At 39.2% G+C, this 26542-nt stretch overlaps 1 protein-coding gene across 6 annotated transcripts in view; it reads right to left on the minus strand.

Annotated features, from left to right (window-relative positions):
- The window catches only part of CADPS (calcium dependent secretion activator), a 487405-nt gene that overhangs the window by 112556 nt on the left and 348307 nt on the right, over window positions 1-26542 (minus strand). For 4 of the 6 annotated variants that reach the window (XM_058437125.1, XM_058437123.1, XM_058437122.1 and 1 more), the window contains exons 13-16: window positions 24891-25078; window positions 10125-10226; window positions 8562-8625; window positions 8040-8163 (exon numbers count right to left, since the gene is read on the minus strand). In XM_058437125.1, the coding sequence (XP_058293108.1) occupies window positions 8040-8163; window positions 8562-8625; window positions 10125-10226; window positions 24891-25078 (478 nt within the window). Of the gene's footprint in view, window positions 1-5626; window positions 5696-8039; window positions 8164-8561; window positions 8626-10124; window positions 10227-24890; window positions 25079-26542 lie in introns of all 6 variants that reach the window. The other 2 variants (XM_032149412.2, XM_032149411.2) reach the window with 1 other exon arrangement.

The following is a 26542-nucleotide window of genomic DNA, read 5'->3' on the forward strand; positions in this document are numbered from 1 at the left end:
TGATATCTTTATACTATACATTTCAACTTGGAAGAACATCCTTTTAAATACTTTCAAACAAATAAAAAATTAATATATATAATGAGCACTTACTATGTGCCAGGCACTTGTGCTAAGAGATTTATTTAGAATATGTATTTTAATCTTTGCAATAATTCTCTGGGGGAGGAACCATTATTAGCATCTTTTACAGAAAATAAAAGTGAGGTTACAGAGGTTAGAAAGCCCAGTGGAGGCAAGATAAGGATTTGAATTTGGGGTATAACAAATCATTGAGTGCTCAGGCTGGTTTTGAGGTAGTGTTTTCTTAGAGTTGCACGTATATGATTCTAACATGTGGATGCTGGATGTCATCGAGCGTCCTACTGGAAGCTTAGACCAGTTAACGGATTGTGGATAGGGCCGTTATGTCTTGACTGAAAGGTAAGGCAGCCTGGTGGGGTGGTGATGGCTCTTGAATAGCACATAGGACAAGAGACTGGAGAGTCACTGACTACTCATTTGATTTTGAACCTGGCTTCTTTTCTCCAGGCCTTGATTTTTCCACCTGTCAACGATCAAGAAACCTCTTTTGTGTTATACAATCTAATTGCTAACAAATCACAAGCATTTTATAGTGTAGAAGTTGAAAATGGGGACTTTGGAATTAAACAGGGTCATGTTCAAATTTTGACTCTACAATTAACCAGATGTTTAACCTTGGGGAAGTGACTTAACATCTTTCTACTTCAGGATTTCCATGCGTGAATGCATAAGTTCTTATTTCATTGAAGTAAGAGGCACATTTTAACATTTCTGAAATCTGGATGCATCTTATGTTTGATAGTATGTCACAATATAGTATATGAATGGCGCAGCTTATAATTGATGGCCCTTTAGATTCAATGAAATATGGTAATAAAACACATCTCACAGGGTCATGGTGAGAATTAAATGAGATATGCATAACTACTTAGCACATATTAAATTCTCAATAAACAACAATTTTTATCATCATCTGCAGCATCACATCTTTTTTCCTGATAGAAGAGAGAGACACTGGTTTCATGTTTGTGGGTTCACAGCATATTTTAACACATCCTTTTTTTCCCAAAATCTTTCTTGGTGACAGTGTTTAAAACATGTTTCTCTTTGTCCTCCCCACTTATTGTAAAGTATAGATGAGGTGCTAGTCCACAGAATAACCTGGGCTTGGAAACCCTGATTTATGCACCACTGAAACAAAAAGGATGGAAATGCTGGGTGTGGTGGCTCATGCCTGTAATCTCAGCACTTTAGGAGGCCGAGGTGGGTGGATCACTTGAGGCCAGGAGTTCAAGACCAACCTGGCCAACATGGTAAAACCCCATCTCTACTAAAAATACAAAAAATTAGCTGGGCATGGTGGTGTGTGCCTATAGTCTCAGCTACTTTGGATGCTGAGACAAAAGTATTGTTTGAACCCAGGAGGTAGTTGTTGCCGTGAGCCAGGATCCCATCACTGTACTCTAAAGCAAGACTCTGTCTCAAAAAAAAAAAAAAAAAAAAAAAAAAGAAAGAAAGAAATAAAAGAGAAACACTTAGTCCTTCATGTATAAGACGTGAAGCATGAGATGGTCCTAATCTCAGAATGGCCATCCTGTGGGGATGAGATTCACTATTATTGGTCCCTTGGGACTGCTCTGTTAATTTGTAGTCTTCCTATGTAAAAAGTGGTAGGTATTATACTTGACCTTATCCACTGAATGAATGGATATTGTCTAAGTGCTCACTACATCAGCTAAAAAGTCTACATGGTAGAAAGAGACAAAAATGCATGGTATTTAAATTTAGACAGACCTGAGTTCAAATCCTGCTTCAGAAAGTTACTTATCCTCACTGAATCACAGCTCCTTCATCTGTAAAGGGTGTAAAAAAGAAGCCTTCTTTACGAGTCTAAGGTTAAGAATGAATCAGAAGCCCTTAGCACAGGGCCAAGGCCCATAGGTTCATAGGTGGCTGCTCTCTTCTCTCTCTCTCTCTCCCCACCTACCCATCATTCATCCATTCACCCACCCACCTATCTACCCTCTCTCCTCTCCTTTCCTCTGCTCTCTCCTCTCCTTTCCTCCCACCTACCTATTTCTGCATCTATCTATCTATCTATCTATCTATCTATCTATCTATCTATCTATCTATTATCTATCTATCTATCTATCTATCTATCTATCTATCTATCTATCTATCTGCCTGCCTACCTATTTATTTCTGTCTATATCTATCTGCTGTCTCTCTACAAATCATCATCTGTCTGATTTTGCAAATCCTTGGCATATTTGGAGGAAAAAGTTGTTTTATTTCAAATTCCAGTGGAATCGTTATGATGCTCAGAAAATTATGCAAGTATTTAGCCAAGAACTGAGGCAAAACAGCAATAGTAGTGTAGACTTTCTCAGAGCTTGCTGGGTTCAGAATGTGTGACGGTTTACATGGAAATGTATTTAAAATAATATAATTCATTTGCAGGAGTCACAGCTTTTCTTTCATAGACTAGCAGGCTTTTGCATCTTTTTTTGGAGGTACTGTAATTAAATTGAACATTTAATTTCTAATAATGCCACCAAACATAAAGCATAAGTCCACCAAAATGCCATCTGCATAGCCCTGTAGATTCTTAAAGCATAGTCTGACTAAAGGACTCAGCAGCTGTCCATATTTCAGTCCCCAGTATTCTACCCACCTCCCCACAATTTGAACATGTAACTCCGGTGGTGCCCTACCACCTCCATACAGTTGGTTATGTAGACCTATCCATGAATTTGTGCTCTATTCTCATTAAGAAAATTGAAAATGGAGGGAAGGGGTAAGAAAAAAAAAACATTTAAAGGCCAGGAAAGAAGTAATTATGATTGCAACTGAGACCTGATAGAAAAACCTTCACTATACCAAGCTTCAAACCCATCTCTGCTTTAACCTCAACTTTTAAGTCCAGTTCTACCCTATTCCCTCTCTTCAGTCCTTTCTCTTAATTCCTGCTAGTGTGATTTTTCCGCAGTGTAAACCGCCAACCCATCCCTTTGCATAAACAGCCTTCAGTGACTCTTCATCACCTTTGCAGTTGAGACCTGTGGAATCTTTCTTCTGAAAAAATCCACATGCATGCAAAAGTTGGCATGATTTTCAAGTTAAGAAATTTTGAACCATGAGATACAGTCTGAATTCAGCATTATTATGGCATAGAAAGACCTTTGAAGTCCTGTCCCTGCCTACCTTGCCATCATCAGCACCCACCCACTACTATCATTTCACTGTTTTGCAGCTACGTTGAATTAATTACAAAGTAGTTAAAAGCGTGGCTTCTGCCTGGGCTGACTCCAGCTATACCACTTATACTTCTGGATGTGTGTTTTTTAAGTTCTGTGCCTCCGTTTGCTCATCTCTACAATGGGAATAATAATAGTTCCCTCCTATAAGGGATTTTGAGGAGAAATAAGTTAATAATATGCTTAGAATCATACCTGGAACATGACATGCATTAAATAAGCATTCATTATTTTGTATTAGCTATCTGGCTTTACATATTTGCAGATATTACTCTGTTGATGTAGGATGACTTTCCATTCCCAATCCTAGCTCCCCTTCACTTATTCTAATTCATCTCTCAAGATGCAGTTCAATCCTTACCATCTCGTGAAGACTTCCATGATTTTCTGACAATGCCCCACCCCTCTTACACATAACTCTACCAACAGGCCTTGCAATATACTGATTTACATACATACACCCATTTGCATGTATACTCCATGAGGCTAATAGCTGTTTCCCTCTTGTTTACATAGTCTCTGGCTTTTAACACTGTACCTGCTACAGGGTAGGCTCCCACTAACCATTTGTCTAATAAATGAATGAATGAGTAAATAAATGATTTAATAAATGTCTTCCCTACCAGAGAGAAAGTTTCTTGTGTCTTGAACATAGGTTTATGAGTCTTCAAATGCCAATAAGTATTCAATACCAACAAGTATTGGTAGCCCTATGCTTGGAATGTGCTCAGGAATGCTTTCTGAAATGTTTTGAAATGTGCTCAACTGTTAATTTGGATTAACTGATAGTTATTTTTGACAACTCTTTAGACTACCAAAACGATGATCCCTATTCTAATTTATTAAAGTTTTAAGTCAGACTTCTCCTCAAAATAAGATCAGAAGTTTTGGGACCAAACAAGAAGAAAATTTCCGAAGCCAGAACTTTCCAAGAGCTTTCCTCTAATAAAACTTCCAGCAACAGCCCCTGTTCGGTCATCCTGTCCATGCTTCCTGCTTTATCATGCGATACGTACAAGAGCAACATGGATACAACTTCTCTCTGTCTTGGCTGATAAACATTCATCAAAGAACACAAACTTCTCAGTAGGGCAGAAAACAGAAAAAAGAAATGAAAAACAAAGAGGAAGATTCATTTGGTTAAATAACTTTTTAAAAAATGCACATGAGGCCAAATCACTGGAATCCTATAACGAAGGATGAAATGAAGCTCTGCAGCAAACCAGAATTCTATTCCTTTAAAGCTTATGCCTTTTCAGAAATTCTGCCCTATAAAGGTCAACATCAAATGGGCATGAGATGTATTTAGACAGCACAAATTAACTCCTTAAGTATTACTGCAACTCCACATGGCTCTCTGGGAGTACATACCTTAAGGAGCTATTGAAAAACAAAAACAAAAACTGAATATAACTCAACAGTCCTGATAATTTATAATGCATATACAATTGGTTCACCTGCATCCTTTTGATTCTCTATTTGAAAGAGAGAGCACAACAAGGAGAGAAGAGAGAGAAACAAGAACACATATGCAGAATTAATGAGCAAGTGGACCAAAATGCCCCCCACTTATGTGTGATACATGATATTGGAAAGAAAAGGTTGCCCTTGGGTTCCCACCGCCCCGAAGTTTGGGGGCCAGCAAAAAAAGGCTCCTTCACAGAGGTGGAAAATGCTGCACAAATAGAAAATTAGTAAAATTAAGTTTAATGTGAAATCAAGCTATGAAACATACATGAACTCTCCAAGTGACAATTAAGTCATATGTTCTAGGCAAAGTTTAGAGGACAAGGACAAGTCAAAATCTCCAGAGGGAACAAGGAAAAGCTTCCCAGCTTGAGAGAGAACAGACAGGAGGCATATAAGATCTATTTTTTACAGAGAATGGACCACCTGGTGTGATCTCATACCCATAATAGTTTGGCATCTTAAACATGGAAAAGAAGGCATGGTTTTGCCCCAAATGTCCTTTATCTGACACCTAATGCATTGCTCCCCAGCCTAGCTGCTACCTTTTGATTGTGTACCAGTGACAAGCACTTTACAAATTAGGGTTACACACAAGCAAAGTAAAAATGCATTCAGGTCACAGACAGAGAATAACTGAAAAACTTACAGACAAATCTGAGTTTATCACAAACAAATGGCTTAATTGTCTAACCTGTTTTAGGCTGATAAAAAGTGACTGGACTTCTCACACTGGGTTTCACAGACAGAACCAACAGACAAGCCAATGCTAAAAAACTTGAAGCAAGGAGAGTGAGTTGGTTTGGATCTGGATTTTCTTGAAATAATGAAAACAGAAAGAGTGAAGACAGCATGGTGAGGAGGTGGTAGGTACTCACGAATGGTTAAATCCATCACTTGGGAGGCCAAGCAGAAGACAGGATGCTCATACATTTCTCTCTTTTTCCCTATAAAAGAGGATTTGGGCATGCAAGAGGCTTAGGTCAGAGGTAAAGAGGTTAAAGGTCATAGGTTAGAGGAAAACGTTACATTAGCTCAAAGGAAAATAGCCACAGAGTATTTTGGGATAAACACAGGATAAAAGAAAAAGGAGTTTCAAAATTGGAGATCTACTGGATTAACCATTCAGCATGCCGTGAGTCACGAGAGAGATTGTGACCATGATTTTACACGTCTCTTTAGAGCTGTTTGCAAGAATACAATGACCAAAACATCATGAGTAAAGGGAAACAAAATTTCATTGATTTAAGGCTCCAAGATACTAAGGATTTCAGACTTTAGTATCTAAGGCTCTTGAGGTGTTTCTTCATAAACATAGTCTCCAGCAATATTACTCCAACTTCTTTCCAGAATTCTCAGATAACTAAGCTGTTAATTCTCACAGAGTGGCTCAAATGTAAAAAATGAAAGGTTTCTTCTCTGAGGGTAGGATCAGAGCCTTGTAAAAGAAAGTTGTCTGGTAGTAATATCTTTCAGGCTGCAATGTCTCAGCCTATGGTGGACTATGTTCATGAAAGAAAACCCGATACATGCAGCCAGAGGATGTTGGGTTGTCTGAATTAACAATCCCAGCATGCTTTGAAATTGGTGTCTCAGCCACTTTTGCAGAGGTCACATTAAAGTGGCTGAGCCAATCACGGACAAGGAAGGAGAGAAGCGGAAGAGAGCAGGTAGTGTGGAATGAGGTACTTCTCTGAAAACAGAGTTGAAAAAAAAGAATTGGTTTCTTCAAAGAATCCCCAGACCTAAAAGTCACAGTGCAAAAGATAATTAACACAACCAAGAAGAATTGAGGCACAAAAGGAAATTACAGACCAGCTGATCTACTTTGGAAATGAATGCATTTTTACTTACAGATCTTAAAGTTTGTTTTTGGATAGATTTATCTGAAAGAAGAGAGCAGATCTTACCAAAAGACTAGTAATAGCTAGACCAAGACCTATGAGGCAGCAGCCATGGCAACAGAACGTTTCTTGATCCCATCCCCTCTCTGGCCTTGCCTAGAATTGTTAGGTACCTGGCTGACTTTACCAAATACAACCAATCATTACGTCCTGGGACAGTAAATGCTGGAACAATTATTTGCTAATATAGCCCTTTAACGACCTCTTGTTCCTCTATTTTTGTCACTCATTACCAAGTCAAGAGTTGATAAACATCCTTTTGGTGCCCAATTCTTAAGTGTTTCTCCCTGGATGCATAACAATGAATTCATTACCACTGGTACACAATTTGCATTGTCAGACAGACAAAATTGAGAGAGGGAGGACATGTAATGTACAGAACACTGTGAATTTGACATAATCTTAACCTAATTCTCTAAGGAAACAAGGATTTTGGCAGAGTAAGTGATGGGGTCTGAGTGATTGGTTAGTTTCTTTTCCCCCCAGTTGTCTTGAGGCAGACAATGCGCATTTGCTAGTTTTAGTCAGGTGTCATGTTTCACGTGTGAGAGAACATCAGATTCCAGAATGCGGACACATCAAGTTTTGCACACAGAACTTCCACATTTATACACTTACACCACTGGTCAAGTTGGGTGTGGCTTTCAAATCACCCTATAGCAGCCAACAGGGTAACAATGAAAAGTGATTAATACCTTCGTGAATGAATAGGTCTCAAAGAACCATATCTTTTCAAGTAGAGTTTACTCAAAGCACCTTTGGTGATTACTGGGTCATCAGTGACCACTTCCCTAAAACTTGAGAGGGCAGTGGTAACAAGCAGCTAAGGTCTGTAGTAAGAAGAATGAATGCGATCTAAAGCCAACCTGGAGCCATCATAGATGGCTCAGCACCAACCTGCCATCGAGCTTGAAACACTACCAAAAGACAAGGTATTTTCGGGGGCAAGAAAGAGCAAAACCTTGATCTCGCTCTTTTCAGTTCTTGTATTGCTTCCAATGCTATCAGCAGCAGACAACAGAGTTCTTTATTTTCCTCTGTTTAAAGAAGGGGGCAATTCTATAGAACTCCTTCATAGGAAAACATCAGCCACAGAGCCGCTACTTAGGGCCAACACAGACTCTCAGAAGGAACTTAGTTATCTGATAACATCCTGTTTTCAATATTGCTCCCTTACAAAGACTGTTTTCTGAGCCCCTGTAATGTCTTTTAATTCATTTACTTGGCCACAGCCAAGGAAACTTCGACATTTCAAGTGCTTCCAGGTTTCAGCTTAATATACTCAGATGGACCACTGTTTTCGGGTGCCCTTGAGAAAAGAGAAAGACTTCCCCAGGGAGGCATATCAAAATTTAAATTCAAAACTGGGGGCAGAAGGGAGCCTTACCTTCGATTTTGGCATACTCTGAGAGCCGAGAATAGTTGACTAACGCAGCCTGTTCCAGACATTTACGGATGACTGTTTTTACCTCCTCTTGTGGCACTGGGGTAACAATATCTTTCATCAAAACCTTCAAGTAGGAAAAAGAGGGATTATTAAGAAGGTTCAAGCAAATGTGTCACTCATCTATACTTCTTAGAAGCGTGAAAGTTTAAAATCAGTTCTTTGTGACTTAATACAGATTGAGAGCCATGCTTAAAGAGAAAGCAACAGAATTGCAAAGCATTGGCAAAGGCCGTCCATGAATCAGGGAAGGGCTAGGAACATATCTTCTGTATATCCTATTTGGGAGTTTGAAGATAAAATATCAAGAGTTTTGGCAGTTTCCTCGCTTCTATTCTGATATTTGATGAATGGTAAACAAATCCTATAAAAATTACAACTAGGTCATTCAACCAAAACATTTCATTACAATTATGCTTATGCCTTTTTATATATATGTGATCTATCTTTTACTTTCATTCTTACCCTTTCCAAGAGTGAGAGAGTAGCTTTCAAAGCACCTTCAGGTCGACCAAATGGAAAGCAATACCTAAAAAAGACAAAATTCTTCAGGTTGCCTAAATTATTACATTTTAGCAAGAAATATGCTGCAATTTGATTCCTATAGCAACTCTCTCTGAGGAATGGAAAATGCTTTTTATTTTGTCACGTTGTGTTATGTTAATCTGAATTCACACCATATATGTGTGTATATAATGTATATATGTGTATGTGTGAATAATGACTAAAGAGGGACTCTGCAAATGTCTGCAGCAGAAAAGAATATTCAGAGTGGTGACATAAGGCTCTGTTTAGATTTCTATTGTGAAGGAGAACTATTTGTTAGCTCAAATGTGACCTTATATGTTATTATCGAGACTGGCGTTAAAAAAGTATTAGTTGGAACAGGCTGAAGTTCAAATACACTTACTTAAGTCCCCAAAAGATCGATATATGGAATAGAAAAGTGATTTAGAGCAAATTCATGATTCTGCTAGCTATCCTTCCCTGCTTGTAGTTTCCTATTGTTATGGACCGTCTGCTACTGGTAATGCATTTTACATATAGTGTATCATCAATAAAGATTTATCCAGGAGGATTTTGATGGCAAAGAAAAAAACTATGTCAGGTACCACTACAAGTTCCAGTGACTGGCTTCAGGTTGTCACCGGCCCTTCAGAACACTGTGCATGGGACAGAGAGACTAGCATGGCTACTTAAACCCGGACTATCTTATGTAAGCATCCCACTTCTTCTACTTGCCAGCTGGATTGCTTGGGCAAGTTCCTTAACCTCTCTCAGTCTCATTTTGTTCCTGGTTTAAATGGGGATTATGATAACTACCTTACAAAGTTGTTATGACATGAGTTAATACTTCTCCAGCCTCCAGTTCTGTATCTGGTATATAGGAAGTATTTAATAAATAGGAACCATTAGAAATGCTATTATTATTTTTCAGTTACTATTTCAGGATTTCTGGTCCAGAACCACAAGGACAGCACTAAAAACACCTGATTTGCTCCAAGGGAGAAGTGGGCTATGTGGTGTAAGGCTCAAGCACAGAATCTGCTGGCTCTCTTGAGTATGCAGGGGAGATTCAATCCACCCAGGCTGATGCAAGGTTCATTCTTTCCCTGTGTAGCCAGCCAGTGCTGTTTCTGAGGTAGCGGAAAAAGTGGAGACGCTTCTAGGAGTATCACTGCCTTCCTTCCTTGTTCACCATGTTCTGATTCACAAGATATTTATTTATTCGTTTTTACCTAAGAACCTTGAAGAAGCTTCAAATTCCACTTTTTATAATAGATTGATGACCAGGGTCATCTCAAACATGGAAGGATTTGTTCTTTAAGTGGAAATAACATGATCTTAAGAATGCAAGTTTCCTGGTTATTGCGGAACCATATCCGATTGATTTGCTTGTTCTACTTAGTTATTTCTAAATATCCAATGTATCCTCTGGTAGATTTACAGTTTTGGAAAATTAAGTCCTTTAGTTTTCCCTTCCCACTCTCATCTCCTAACTAAAGCTCTCCAGCCCCAGATCCTTACCTAAAATGTGTAATCTGATTTTCCAGCAGAACTCGGAGCCTCTCTTTGATTTCTTCAAAACGTTCCTTTTCTTCAACAGTCACAGTTCCGATTCCATCAGGCCTGAAAGAAGACATGTCATGAAATGACGGGAACCTCATATGCTGACACCATCAAATCAAATCTCTAGCAGGAGGAAACTGTCCATTTTAGAAGAAACAACTACAATGATCGATGTGAGCTCAGGAGAAGCCCAGCTAATCAGGGCTTGCTTCCAAAGGGGATGGGTTGTGTTTGGGTTATCATTTTGGAAACATGTGCAGAGCTGTAGCTCATTTCTTGTGAAATGGTAAAATGGGCAAACTGGTGGCTTGAAGGTTAAGTCCAGCCCCTGAACTTGTTCTGTTTGGCTCACAGCTTCTTAAGAAATTTGAACCAGTTGCCAACATTTTTCTAAATTAGGGAAGTTTGAGAATACAATTCTGATTTCTGTTTCCTTGAAAATTTGGAACAGTTAGCATTACTAATTGGTGGCTAACAGCTTCTTCCTTACCTAGGACAGGCACCCACCTGGTCCACATTGCTAAATTGTATTACCTATCTCTCTTGTAGGCACTTGGGTTTGGGGTCCCTGAATTATGCACAAAAATTCCTATGAAAACCAGGTGACTTGTGTTTGTCTTTCCCAGTGTTAAACATCTTAAATGGCTCAATTTCCTGCTTATAACTACAGATGTTCAGATTTATTTAAGTGCTCATGTATTCATTGAAGAACAAACCACATGTTTTCCAATTTTAGAAAACTGTTACTCATTGTAATAAAAAGGACTCCAGCTTAAAGAAATGATTTCAGTTTGATCATCATATTATCCTGGTTCTGTGTCATCTTTAGGTGCATACATATATACTCTATTTGTTATGGACCATACAAGTTGAAAACATAAAGGGAGGATACATATTTATAGCCCAAATTTATCTGTTCCAAACTAAATGCAGGATAATCTGACCCATTCAAAGCCTTCAGCTTCCCAGATCTCATAGTGACTTGTTTTGACTACTGGCTGAGCCAGTTTGCAGATTGGTGTGTCACCATAAAACTTCTATTGGAACATTCTTCAGTTTGCAAATGCAAGTCATCTCGAGACCAAACAAATGGTCTTATTTATAGGCCTTCTCAAGGATCCAGCATAAGTTGGGAAAATCCTTTATACTAGACCAGTCTGACTGCACAAAAGACTTGGCAAATGACAGCAATGTACCTCCTGTTACGGGTTAATCAGTCAGCTTTCCTTCTTTTTTGATAATAAAAATGCCCTATTTGAAATATGAGAAAATTTCCTCTCCCCCATTTTATAAAAAATACCCCCAAACAGTAAAATCCTGTTCAGTCCATTTCTTCATACTCTTCCAAAGAAAAGCAAAATGATAAACAACAGGTAGGCTGTCTTCAAATTCTCTGGTAAAATCTCAAATGGTAATTTACAAAGTTTATTAAAAATTTTTTTAAGAGACAGGGTCTTGTTCTGTTGTCCAGGCTGGGGTGCAGCAGTGTGATCATAGCTCACTGCAGCCTTGAACTCCTGGCCTCAAGTGATTCTTCTGCCTCAGCCTCTTGAGTAGCTGGGATTATGGGTGCAAGCCACCATGCTTAACAAAAGCAAATTTTTTTTTTTTTAACATGAAATGTCCATGAATCTACAGTTAGATATCAGGATGAATTTACTGGCCTCCACAAAACACGTGATGTTTTGTTTGTAACTTTTTGTGTATATGCTACAATCTACAACTTCCTTAAGCTGTGGTTTTTAAATTTCTTTACACAAAATTCAGGTTGTTAATGAACTGAACACACATTTGTTTATATAATTAGCATGTGCATGCACACACTCAACTGGGGGAAAAATGGAGCAATTTAAAGCATTTTGTTTTTTAGTGGAGAATTAACCCAGAGAAAAATGCTGTTAAATATAAGTTTACAGTTCAGAAAGGGTTTACAAATCACAGCAAAAAGTATGGAGACTGTTTAACATGAAGAGCCAGGATATTTGTGGTCATTATTAGGAGATAAATATCTCTGTGAATAAAACCATTCATTCATTACCCTACAAGCCTTCTAAGGCAATTAGGCAATTAGAAGGCAGCTTTCTGCTTTGTGTCTGAGATGATAAAATCTGAACATTTAGTGTATGCTTGGCTTTCTCAGTTAATTCTCACTATAAAATATATTATTACGAACCTAACAATGGATTATGTTTTTTCCATTTGTTCTGATGATTCCCATTTGTAATTATTAAAAGTATCAGATAGCAGCTTCTGCTTCCCTGATAACCTCTCCTCGGACTACTTTCTGAACACTATTAATCTCAATATTCCAATAAAAGTAAACAACTAAAAATTAGTGTTGTCTCTTAAATTTGCTTCTTGATCACCTATGTCAGCATGACAACTTTTATTTTAAATAAAACAAACTAATTTTACTAAGTCTGTAAGGTACAAGTACAGAGTTCACCAATAAAAGCAGGTGATAAAACAATTTGACGTCGAATGATTTTGACATAAAGTGTAAATTTGTACCTGCCAGAATTGCTCTGAAATGGTATTGGTAACAGGAGATGCTGCTTTACAAAGTGAGGAAAAGACATGCAGGAATAACAACTTGTCAAAGATCATAGGTTGTAACCAGTTCAGTTAAAAAGGCAAAAGGATCCCTTTTTTGTTTGATTTCACTTCATTGTTTTTGAAAATTCTGTCAAACATCGATTTCTTGTTCATCGACCACTGTAATTTGGCAATGTTAACTATACAGGTTTAGATAGATCTCTATAGAGCTACTAACTGAAAAATTCAGGTTACATGCTTTGGAGAGCACTGTTTTTCCACAGAAGCAACAACATACTTTTTCTAGAGCAGCGGTTCTCAAACTTGAATGAGCCTCAGCATCACCTGGTGACAACCTGGATTGGTGGGTCCCCTAAAGTTGTTGATTCAGTAGAGCTGGGGGGTGGGGATTGAGAACTTGCATTTCTAACAAGTTTACTGGGGCTGCTAGTGCTGCTGGTTCGAGGCCCACACTCTAAGAACCACTGTGCTAGACAAAAAAGATATTAGGTGGGTGGTTCTTCCAGTGGCAGAGAGGGTATATTTGATTCAGGGTTCCTGATTTCTCCTAGGTTGGAGTGGATTTGGAACCCAAGATATTCTGCAAGAGATACACGGTATTATTTAACTATGAATCCCTTCCAAAAGTGGCATTTGTATTGTTTACAAGGTGCCATTCCAAGTAGTGCTGGTTGCAAAATAAATAGAACTATATTGGTATCTTTCAGACGCCATGCTTTTGTTTTGTCTTTCTGAAAATATTTGGGGGTGACTCTACAACTGTCATAAAACTAGCTCTGCATCTTGTTCCTTTCTCAATACCAAATCACTTAAGGAGACACTAAAAGTGAAAGAAGAGGAGGGGTGAAGCTGGATTTTAAACTGCGAGCTAGAAAATTCCAGGCTGAGATGTGTCTCTACACAGAACACCTATCTAGAAGGCTGACTCTCACCCTCTCGTGTCCTGACCGTGAATATTCTGGTCTTCTTGCTTTCAGGCCTCTTAGCATCCATTGCCACTTTCTAACCCCTGGATTTGGAGGAGTGGCCTCAGCCACATTCTGGCCACTCTTGTGTGAGGGTAAATCGAGGTGCCTATTCCCCTACTATTAAAGCTGAAGGGCTTCCTAGAGGCCAGCCCCTCCCTTTCACAGCCACTCCATATCTAAGCTGGACTATGACCTCAGTTCAGCTACCAGGACACTCTCCTCTGGAATCTTTACGTTGAATAAATGATGCAAGGCTAGAATAAACAGATGGAATTTGCTTGTTCCAGCAGCTGTGCCTTGACCAGACTGTCCCTACAGGTCAGTAGTTTTTGATCTTGTCTATTTCTTAGAATTGTGAAAGGTCACATCCTCAAAGCTCGCTCTATCTATCATCTATCTATCTATCTATCTATCTATCTATCTATCTATCTATCTATCTATCTATCTATCTATCTATCTATCTATCTATCTATCTATCTATCTATCTATCTATCATCTATCTATCTATCGAGACAGGGTCTCATTCAGCCCCAGGTGGAGTGCAGTGGTGCAATCTCTGTTCACTGCAGCATTGACATCTCAAGCTCAAGCGATCCTCCTACTGCAGCCTCCTGGGAGGGTGGGACTGCAGGAGCATGCCACCATATCTGGCTAATTTTGTTTTTATTTTCTTCAGACACGAGGTCTCGTTATGTTGCCCAGGCTGGTCTCTAACTCCTGGGCTCAAGTGATCCTCCCACCTCAGCCTTGCAAAATGCTGGCATTACAGGCATGAACCACCGGACCCAGCCTGTCACTGGCATTTTTAAGGTTTCCCGTGTTACTCGAACATACAGTAAGAACCACTGCGTCAGTCCTGCTTTCTACTCTTCCATAGCTGACTTGATTCCAGCATTCCCTTCCCTGTCTTTGAGGCCCCCAGCATCATCCTAATAAACTCTCCTTTGCTTAGATTATCCAGAGTTCGTTTTTGTTACTTATATTGAACTTCATGTAAGTTCATAAAGCACGTATCTCTTCCTTCACAACGTTCCAAGTTTTAATAGACGATGTCTTTGAACTTAGCTTTAGAAACACATACACACATGAGCACATACACATGCGAACATAGCCCCTGGTCTCTGGTTCCACCTAACTGCACACTGGCTAACAACTCACTTCTTTTATATCATGATCCTGCAAACTTGAGACAATATGCAGGTCAAGTGCAGTCATTTTTGGAGTCGTGCTGAAGACTGGAAGCTCTCCCACCTGCAGGCCATCACTGGAGCCAGAGATGGGTCTCTCCAGCCACAGCAGACTGTATCGCATCTGACACGGCGGGCATCTCCGGAATCCACCTTTCAAGTTTTCGGCAAACCATTTTCTCACTGTCCTTCACAAAGTTGACATTTTCGGCAGCATGATAGGAAAGATGTCATGTCGGCTGCTCTTCAAGTTCTTGTCACAGTGGTTAGCACCAGTTCTGTCATCTTCACTCTCCTCACAGTCTCCCATCTTGAGCCATGTCACAAATAATAATACATCTAGAGTTGCATTTTTCTTTTTCTTTTTTCTTTTTGTCAAATTGAAACTACCATAACCCAGCTGCCCATCCTTTGAGTGACTAGTTATGCAAATTGTTCTCTTTTTCCCAAATGCTTCTGACCTGGAGCTTATTAACTAATATCTATTATAGGATTAATAAAATTAAGTACTGAGCTTTTAATGTGAAACATTTTAATATTTGAAATTAAGTGTGAACAGTGTAGTCAAAGAATTCAAGATTCAATGTGTTTTGTGAAATGAATTTACCTCTTTAGTGTCGTTAAATTGTCACCACACACCCAGGTGAGCACACAGATTTTTAGCAGTTCATTATCTTGCTAGAATGGTTCTCCATATTATGTTAAAAGCTGGGCCACAAAAACCTTCTTTTGAAAGGTAAGCTGTCTCTTCAAGAGGGTCAGGATGCTAAATTAATTCAAAGCTTACAATGATCTATATGTTCTGATATTGCATCTGTTTGGTGATTAAGGGCAGAATCCAGGTGTAAAAAGAAAAGCATGAATTCCACAGAAGAGGAAAGAGCATCTGGTCCACTGCTCCGCATACAACCAGCTTTCAGGCTCCAGTCACTACCAACAAGGGGTAAAACTCCAGCTGAAGAGGGAATATACTTTCATCTCCAAATGCAAATGTCCACATATGCTGGTGCAGGCACCATAAACATGATATATTCTCTCTCTCCAAATGGATGCATGCCTGCAGACCGCATTATGGATCCATGAAAATGTCCTTAAACAAGCATGATAACTGAATCCTACTTGCTACGAAATTGTTCCAGCCCAGAAACATGAGAGCTTAAAGGGCCAGAGAGGGACAGAATATCTTAGTAGATGTTCTTTGCAGTGCTCCCTAAATAGGACATTTAGACCAAACATCCTCTTTTAACCACTGACTTAAAAAGAAAAAGACTTCTCCCAGAAACTAACTCTTTATTTCTTCTAGTTTTAGAATGATACGTTTGAATTTAATCCTTGCGCGGAAAGTTTTCCTTTGTCTCTTTCAAGTGATTAATAACCACAAATTCAAGATAGCACCAAAGCATTATCTTCTCAAAAGGAGATATCCCTTCTTGCTCATCTATATGGTTTGTACAATCCTACGTTAACTATAAATTATAATTAGGGCTCTCACATCTCATAGTTACTGCTTCATTATGAAAGCCAGCCTCACCCCTTCCTCTCCTTTCCTTCCAGCCCATGCCCTTTTCTAATTATGCCCTGATGCCCTGGGGCTCAGATACGCTGCTAAAACAAATATATCAAAGTGTTTGTATCACAAAGAATAAGATAGGAAGCAACAATAAGCAGTTTCTACAATATTACAAGTGCGCATTGTAGCTTCTTGGGGCTATTAGTTAATCTCCAAATGAGGCTTGGAAGGGGCAAAAATACACCAGTGAGGACTGTCTTGACTTATTTACATTTCTCCTAAATATATGGTTATAACCTAACAGTATCAGAAGGTGTCATTAACTCTATTAAAGGATGAAAGTAGTTGAGAAGTCTCTCTCTACTGAACAATCACAAAGAATATGGATGCTATGGGCACAAGGACATTAGTCAAAGTGGCTCAGGCTCAGTCCAGGTACTGAATGAAGCAAGAACACATCAGATGATTAGAGAAACTGTACAAAATGCAAGAAAGCATACGTTTTACCCCCAAGAGGACCAATTTTAAAAACTGGCACTGCATAGATTTTTCCCTTTGAGGAATAAGAGATGTGTTTCTTTATTCCTAGACAAATATAGACAATTAATCTTTAGATTCCTTTCTGAAGACACCATATACAAAATTCTGAGTGGTCAGACCAGTAGTATGTGTGGCTTTTTGATATCACATGCACACTACAAGGGGTGTAACATCTGAAAATATGTTTTTGTACCAGTTAATTCAATGACTATGGGATAAAGACACATTGTTGGACTTTTAAAAGGAAAAACACATTATCGGATGGTTTGTTATGGGCCAGAAAGATTGCACCAATGGAATAGGTAATTTAGCATATTTCACAAGATTTCATGTCTCGATGGGAAAATCTGCTGTTCTCATGGGGAAAGTCAGAAAGAGAGTCATGTAGGTTAAAAGGAGACAAGTTCCAAAGTGAATTTCTCCTTGGACATCTGGGATGCCTATTTATACTTGAAATTTGTTTGAAAATTTTTCCCACTTTCTCTTCCAAGTACTTCCTATTAAGTAAAGCTGGCTCCTTAGAATTTAGAGAGCATGACTCAGCCATGTGCAAGGCCTGTACTTGCTCAGAATTGGAAGGCCAGCCAGCGACATGCTCATGTTCACAAGTGCAATAATCCTTGTGTTCAGTGTGTAACATGAGACCAAGAATGTGGAGGTGTTTGTTATACCATATCCATGCCTGCCTGCTATATAAAGTGCTACATGCAGAGGTTAGGAAAACAGAGCTATCCCCACTACACAGTTTTTGTCGTTTATCTTTGTGGGAAAAAGGGTTGAGAAGCACCAGACATAATGTCATTTTGTGTGTGTGTGTGTGTGTCTGTGTGTCTGTGTATGCACGGGTATGAGAAAGAGAGAGGAGGGAGTTAGAGTGAAAGAAAAAAATGTGTTACTCATTTACTACTAGGAAGGCATTCACCAAAAAGAAATAAGAGGAACCATTATGTGACATGGATTGAAAGGGCCAGCCAACATTGGAGGCAAGGGCACAGTCAATAGGGCAATCATTGTGGTCCAGGGGAGAGAAGATAGAGACCTAAACTATGGTAGTGGCATTGAAGAGAGGGAGAAATGGATGGACTTGAGATATACTTAAGGGCGTTGTCAGGATATAGAAATTGAACTGTTGTGACACACTGGGGAGAAAGAGAAGTCAAGGATGGCTCTTGAGGTTCTATCTTGGGCAACTGGGAGGATGAAACCACTTACTTAGGAATCCTGGCAGAGTAACAGGAGAAAAGTGAGTTCCATTTGATTGTTTGGTTACTCAAATCTTAACCTACAAGGGATCACGTGGTCTCTGAACATGGGCAGCACCTTGGCTCCAAATACATCTCCCAAAAGAAATCTTTACAGCACACTTTCAGAGATTTTTAAGATTCATACCCTCTTACATCTGCTTTACTCATTAATCTATGCAGCTTACTTTGGATTGGGGCAGTTGGCATTATAGATTTGTTAATTGCTAATACAATGTACTTTCTACACAGACCATATGTGAAGAGCAGCACTGGCATTCAAGAAATGTTAAATAATAATGTAAATGAGAAAAATTTCCAATCCCAATAATAAAGGGATCCAAGGAACATTGACGCAACTTGCAATCATCAGAGCTGTTTGATTGCCTTGTCACTGTGGGATAGTGACCAAAGTGATGCTAATCTAAATGTCATCTAGAAAGAATACTAAAAATATTATGGTGAGAATTAAGTACTGCAACCTTAGAAGCTGATTTAAAAATCAGAAGATGTAGCAATTTACATCTGTGGATTTTACGATCGCCAAATGCAACCAGCTGAACATACTCACATTTTCCTTTTTCTCCTGTCTCTCTTTTCAGAAAATGGGTTCAGTTTTAAAGAGTTAGTTGAAACTAATGTTCCCTCAATCAGTGGGTCTTGAACTTTGCTACATATTTAAATCACTTGAGATTTTTAACTCATGAAGTTTGGGCCACATTCCAGATTAATTAGAATGTCTGCAAGTGGAGCCCAGGCATTAGCATTTTTAGCCTCTCCAAGTGATTCTAGTGGGCAGCCTAGTTTGACAACCCAAATCCGAAATATGTATGATCTAAAGACCAAATGCTTTAGATTCATGGTCGAGAGGGGTGCTTAGTAAAAGTGCAGATTACCAGCTCCATTTAAGACTTGCCAAATGAAATTATTTGAGGATGCGACCTAGTACTCTGCATTTTATCAAATCCCCACATGATTTATGTGCACACTGAAGTGTGAGAACCACTGTACAAATTGAAAATCAGTGGTAGTACCTGTTAGGCTTTTAGACATAGGTTAAGTCTTGTGTAAAAGAAACAACAAATCCATGTAAAAGAAAAATGCAGCTCATCACCAGGGAGTCTGGTTTAAAACAGGGTTTTTTGACCTTGGCACTATTAAAATTTTTGGCTTTGTTTTCAGGAAGCTCTCCTGTGTATTATAGGATGTTTAATAATATCCCTAGCCTCTACTTACTAGACAAAAATGGCACCACTCCACCCCAGCTGTGGCAATCAAAAATATCTCCAGATATTGCCAAATGTTCTGTGTGTGCTGGGGGTGGGGGGTGGGGGAGTGGGGATTACCCCCAGTAATTCTAAAAAATGCCAAACATGTGGATGGTTCCATACATCCCAGTGTTTGAAATTATGAACAGCAAACATCTTCCTAATTGACCAGATGTGTCTACTCTTGACTACAGTAACTGTGATTCACAGAGCATAGTTTTTGATAGAGATGGTGCACAAGCTTCCAGAGCAGATGGGAGAAACTTGGTCACTGCCACATCAGTGGTCATTAAAGATTTCCAGTTGCAGCAGGACGAGGTTCTGCCTCTGCCTGTGGAAATGCTGAGTTAATGATAGGTAAAAAACATCTTTTTACCTAATCTGAATCTGGTTGTGAGATCTCAGTGGAAATGGGCTCTATTCAGTTAAAGGCAGTTAAAGGGCCATTGCTTTCATGAGTCATGAATTCCTTTAAAATCTGGAACAAAGAATAGATAACATCTCCACATCCAAATGCTGGTCATGCTGGTGAAAGGTTTGGAATGTGGTTTCCCCAATCCCAAAGGCGATTAATTAGTGTTCATAGGAGACTTTCCCCTTAGGTGGTATAAAACTCCAGATAAATTCTGGTTTTCTCCACAAAGCTAAAATCTCCAGGTAGGCCATATTAGTTTTGGCCATCTTCAGGCTTCTCTTTAATTCAGATGACTGCTGTAGCATCTCACCTGGAAATGTTGAAACAAATATCAAACGGCCAGGTTTGGCATCTCACACCATATACAAGTGCTAATCTTGGACAGGTCGGAAGGTAGAGTGGTTACAAATGCAAGCACCAAAGTCAGAATATCCATGCTTGAATCAGGCTCAGACAGTTATTTGTTATGAGTTTCAGGCAAGTGACTGAATTTATGTGAGCCTCAAACCCTCATCTGTTGGTTGAGGGTAATAATGATACTTATCTCAGATGAATGTAATAAGGATAAAATGAGATAACATATATCAACAGCACTTCACTTAGTGCCTGGAATATAGCAAGTAATTATTAAATGGTAGTGATTATCCTTATTTTAATTAAACTTTATTAATGATTATTTAAATTGCACCTTTGAAAACACTTTTATTTATGAAACCTGATGATGGACTATTTCACTTGTTATTGTAATCCATAGAAGATAATTTTAGAGGTTAAAGGGATATTACAAATACTATGATTCAGTCTGCTCATTTTACAGAAATGAGAAAACTGAGGTACAGAAACGGGATCTGATACTCCTAGATTTATGCAGAATAGGCTCTAACATTCAGGTCTTCAGCATGTAAGTACGGTCCTGATGTAGTGCCAAAGGAAAGAGCTCTGGACTTAGAACATCTAGGTTTGCTACTTAAATTTACAGATGTTTGACTTTATCATCTGCAAAATGGATATAAAAATAGCTAATCTGAACATTTTATAGCAAATGTTTGAAAGCACTTTGTGGCCGGGAGCGGTGGCTCACGCCTGTAATCCCAGCACTTTAGGAGGCCGAGTCGGGCGGATCACCTGAGGTCAGGAGTTCGAGACCAGCCTGGCCAACATGGTGAAACCCCGTCTCTACCAAAACCACAAAAAAATTAGCCGGGCGTGGTGGCAGTCGCCTGTAATCCCAGCTACTTGTGAGGCTGAGGCAGGAAAATTGCTTGAGCTCGTGAGGCAGAGGTTGCAGTCAGCTGAGATTATGCCATTGCACTCCAGCATGGGGCACAAGAGCCATACTTCGTCTCAAAAAAATAAAAACGAAAAAGCACTTTGTAAACTGTAGAATGTTACACAATTGCTACTTAATATTATGATTTCTTCTTTATTAAAAAAAATGCAATGCAAACAAAGATTCTGAAACACACGCATAAGCCTCAACAGGACCAGTCAAGATCCCTTTCGTTAGCTTTTCATGGCCTAAAAAATAGATCAAGTTCAAGCAAGTGTGCCTTTCAACAGTGGCCATTTGTTCTCTGCTCCACTTGGATGTTGATCCTTCCAAAAGCAGCACCTTGGACAGCAGCCAGGAAGGCTTCCTCTCCGAAGCCTTGTCATTCTGTCAGACCTCACCTTCAGGCACCTACAACATTCTGCATGCACTTTCTTCCTGATTGCAAGTTACTGTTGCCTTGCGATCTAACTTTTACAGTGAAACACAAACAGAAATTGCATTTCACCTCTATCCTTACATATTGCGGTGAAGGAGCTGGATGGCCACATGGAATCAGGGTTTTCTTTGACCTTCCCTATTGGACCTGCATATACTGATTGACAGCCTGCCTCATTCTCTAGAAAGCAAAAGTTTGCATTTTCATTTGGCCTGTCTACAAGTGAGCTGTATACATTTCAGGACTTAGAAATATTCAGTGAATAAATTTATAATGATGAAGCATACAGCATACACGCTTGAGAATTTTGGGTAGCTTGGCAATGCCAGGATCAGAGTCATCAGTTCTAAAACCACAACAAAAAACTTTAAAATGTCACTGTTAATTTTGGGTGACGGTATAAAAGGTGAAGGGCACAGAATAAAACTGGAAATAATTAATAAACCTAGTTTAAAAGGGAAAAAGTTCACCAATTTGCCAATTTATAAACCCACAAAGAAAGGACATAGGAAACAGGACAGGATAAACAAAATTTTAGAAGTTAAAAGTGCCTTAAAGATGACCTCAGTGTGTAAGTGATTCTACTAAGAAGCATTAATTTGGTAATAGAATTTATTTTATGCCATTATTATAAATCATTATTTGAGATGAATTTCTTTTTATGAGATGAATGTAGAACTAATAGGTATTTGCTGAAAATGATGGCACTACTATAAATGCATAGGCCTATCTTATGCCAATCCATTTTATTTGCTCCTTAAACATAATTTCAAAATTATAAAGCATGGGTTGCTTATTATGAATGACTTGGTAAGGTACCAGGCCCCTAACTAGATGCCACTAAAAAAGCAATCTGACTCACAATTCTGTTTACATATTGCTCAATTAGTCTTTTCAATACGAACATGTTTTAAAAGTCACTGAACACCTGACTCAAATTTAGTCCCAATACACAGTATTTTTGCCCATTGCTAGAATTTTTTTTTTTAAATTGCACCTTTGAAAATGCTTAAAGAAAGAGAGACTTTAGGAATACTCAAAGCTTGCAAAAGTGGAAGTGATGGCATGGATGGAGGCTTGAGGAAAGGGTAAAGATATTACAAACACAAGCCAATACACACATAACATCTTACCTTTTCGGCTCTTGATTTGCCTGGGTTTTGGAATCTTTTCTTTTTTTGGATTCCTTTTTGGTGTCTTTTTTAGCCTCTGGTTCAGGTGGGGAGGGAGTTTTGCTCCCTTCAGGGTCTGTATTTGGTGGCAGCCCACTAAGGTACACATGCATTTGTTGACTTTGGAGAGGGGGTGGTCGCATGAGGCATGCACAGTGTGGCCAGCCATAGGAGAATCAAGAGCACACGCACATGCACAAACAAAAGAAAGAAAAAGAAGGGTGCATAAAAAAGCAGGCGCAAATGCATTCAAACTAAAATAATAAGAAAAAAAAGATGCAAACTTGCATAAGGAAAATCAGAACTGAAAAGAAAATAAGAAATCCAAAACTGTTTCCATGACAAGATGTATAAACCTAACTGTGAATCAAGTGGCAGTCTTACAATATGAAATCCAGACAATGTGTATCATAATTCATGATGATGTTTACCAGGGAGTTTACAAAAACACTTCATTATTTTATAACACTTTCTTATTCAGTAACATATGTAGAATACAGTGTGACAACCCAGAGAATATAATGCAACTTCTCTCTCTCTCTCTTTCTCTTTAAAAAATTCAGTCCAAGAGGCTGTAACAGATAGTCATCAAAGTGTACATATTTATAAAAAGCAGAATTATGCACAGATACCCCCCAGGTATCAGAGTTTTCATGAGTATCTTTTATGCAAATACAAGGTCACGTGCTGGGCTAGCAAACCTCATAACAATGGGAGGTGACGATAACCTTGTTGCCTGTTAAATATTCAAACCTACAATGCTATTGTTATCTAGCTCTAAATGTTGAAGTTGCATTTCGTAAAAATATATCAGTGCTAGAAGGAGGAAAAGCACAGAAAAAATCCTACAGAGATTTTAGTCGTATAGCTTGCAAAGATGAAGATGACTGACACAGTTCTGATTTAAAATAAATGTAGTCAATTCTGGATTCTCCCACATGTGGATTTCTCCAGAGCAGCGACTTTTGCATCTGAGGCTGGGTTTCTGAAGCCACCTAGTGTTTCCTGGGTGTGGCTTCACTGGCTGTTGGTTGGGGAGCTTTGGGATAATATAGGCTTGTCTTTATACTAATGCAAGGCTACATACATTGAGATAGTAAACTGGCTGTGGCAGTGTGGAAATTTATTCCATGTCTCCAGAGCCAAATGGCAATGTTCTTAAATTATTTGCTGCTTTGCATTATTCAGAACATAGATCTTTTTCTCCAGGAGCTGGGCAAGGTCTAAAGAAAGAGAGTACTTAGTACAGAGTCAGGAGACTTGACATTCTGGGCTTGTATATAAAACCTACAAAATGAGGGGGTTGATTAGACTGTGATCTCAAAAGTTCTTCCAGGCTCTATGGTTAAATTAAAAGTGTTATCATCATCTTTGCCTTCCAGCTTCACCTAGCTTGCTTCAGCTCTGGAAATGCACTTGGCTTCCTCCTTCTGCAGGACATTTGTACATGCTGTTCCTTTTGCCTGGAACCACTCAACTCCTACACAGGCTTTAGTTCTCAGCTCCAGCATCACTTCCTCGGGGAGGTCCTCCTTGCCATCTTGCCATTCCATCTGAGTCATGTTTCTTTACTAAATTTTGTCATGGAATTTTATTCCCTTTCCTCACAGTCAGAGCATCAATCTGAATGTAACTCTGCCCCTGTTTGATGTCTGGCTTTTACTCACCACACATACTAAATGTGTATCAGAGTGACTGACACTAAGGAAGTAATCATTAAGCAATTATGAAATAAATAACAAAAACAAAGGCCAATATTTATTGTTTTTGCCATGTTTCAGGCACTATGTTGAGCCCTTTATATGTACTGGCATTCTCTCAACAACCCCAGGGGTATACAATCATCCCATTTTACAGATGAGAAAACTGTGGCACAAAGGGCTTAATTACCAACCAGGGTTATTCCTAGTAAATGGAAGAACTATGATTTGAACCTAGATTGGTCTAACTTCCGGGCTTGCCCTAGAAGCCCTGCTTGCCATTTAAGTTTCTTGAAAGGAGAAGAAAGTTAGTGCTCTTTGTGTGTGTGTGTGTGTATACGTGTGCACATACTACTGAAGGAATGAGGACAGGCAGATCCTAAAAGCAAGACTAGCCATAAACCATTGCCAGTGCCATTTCTTAAGGATCACCTCTAGACACACAAACATACACTTACCTGTTCCCATGGACGTGGGATGCACAGAAGGCAAAGCTGTAGTGAAGAAGGGTGGGGTCGATCATGGCGCCATTTTCTGCCCGTTCAAGCAAGTCTCTGAGGTAGCAGAGATGTCGGTGACACCCCCGGACTCCATTTCGGGCACAATACTCGTCTAGTACAAACACCTGGCCAGGACTGAACCAGCCCTATATAAAGAATAAAGGAGAGACTTTCTTTTAAATACAGGTTGTTTTCTGGAGAGCTGCTAGAGTTGGGAGTGGCTAGAGAAGGGGACTGAAAAATAGCCAGAGCTAACACTCCTGATTGCCTATTATGTGCCAGCCACTGTGCACAGCATATTGTGGTTTAGTCCTCACAATGGACCTATGAGGTACATTCTGTTATCCCTGTTATAAAGATGGAAAGGTTGAGTTCAGGAAGGGCATAAAATTTCCTAGTGAGTGATGGAGCGGGGTTAGCAGACAGCTTGGTTCCAGAAACAGTGTCTCACCTGCTGCTTGAACACTGAACCATACACATTAAAGGAGTACTGGGGTGGGGACGTGGTAAAGTTGTGGTTACTGATAAGAGGAAATCATAACATTAATGCTCTACGTTGATATAGAGCTTTACACTTAACAGAGAACTTTCAGTTGAGCCCTATAGCAACTCTGTAAGGTAGACAGAGAAGGTTTATTTTATAGACAAGAAAATGGAAATCCTGGTCGTTAAGTGACTCACACAGATAATACAAAACAGAGGCAGGACTCAAATCCAGCTCTGTCTTATTCCAAGTCTTCTTGTTTTCTCTACTCTAGAGCATGAAGAAATTTTAGGGTTGATCTACATACATGCCAGGACTTCATAAATCCTTTCACTTTGGAAGGAGTGTTTTTAAAATTTTTTAAATGAAGGTAATAACGCAACTCTCCAAAGAGAACAGCATGGCTTAGTTTTCAAGTTGTGAATCAGATGTAATTCCATTAAACTGAGAGGAACTTCTTGTGTCCTGGTTTAGAGTTTTATTTTCTCTTCTGGTAATTGTTTGTATTCTTATTATTTATTTGCTTGCTGTGGGACCAGTCCAAACTCTGCTATACAAGACAATGGGAATTCAGATCTCCAATTTAGAGCAGGTCTGGTGGCATGATGGGATGGAAATTGCCAGCCCCATTATGCACTTAAGAAAACAAGTGATCAGAAAGGCCAAGTGAGTTGCCACTCAAGGTCACCCTTAAGCAGAGCCTGAAATAAAATTGTGTTTTCTGGTTTCAGTGTCTGTTCAAAGCAAGAAATAAACCAATTTAGGTGATACTTTGTAAGCTGGAAATTTGGGGCTATTTTAAATATAAACTTAATTTTACTTTGAGGGTCTTCTCTGAGTCATCTTTTGAATATTGCTCCATCTTGGGAGAGAAAAGGCAAAAAGAGAAAGTGACTAGGGGGCAGGTAGAGGCCACAGAAGTACAGCGAGAGAGGCCTTTGCAACATTCTAACCTTGTATTAGGGATCTGGGAATCTTCAATTGATAACATGCAGCTCAGTGATGCATCCAACGAAAGACGGCATCTTTCCTATTTCAAATTATAAGTTACTGCAGAGGGCGGAGAGTAGTCGAGGCAGTGGGCTGCCCCTATAGGCAACTTCTTTGCCACTCCATCTGCTACCCC

The sequence above is a fragment of the Hylobates moloch genome, unplaced genomic scaffold, assembly GCF_009828535.3.
Source record: "Hylobates moloch isolate HMO894 unplaced genomic scaffold, HMol_V3 SCAFFOLD_4, whole genome shotgun sequence".
NCBI lineage: Eukaryota > Metazoa > Chordata > Mammalia > Primates > Hylobatidae > Hylobates > Hylobates moloch.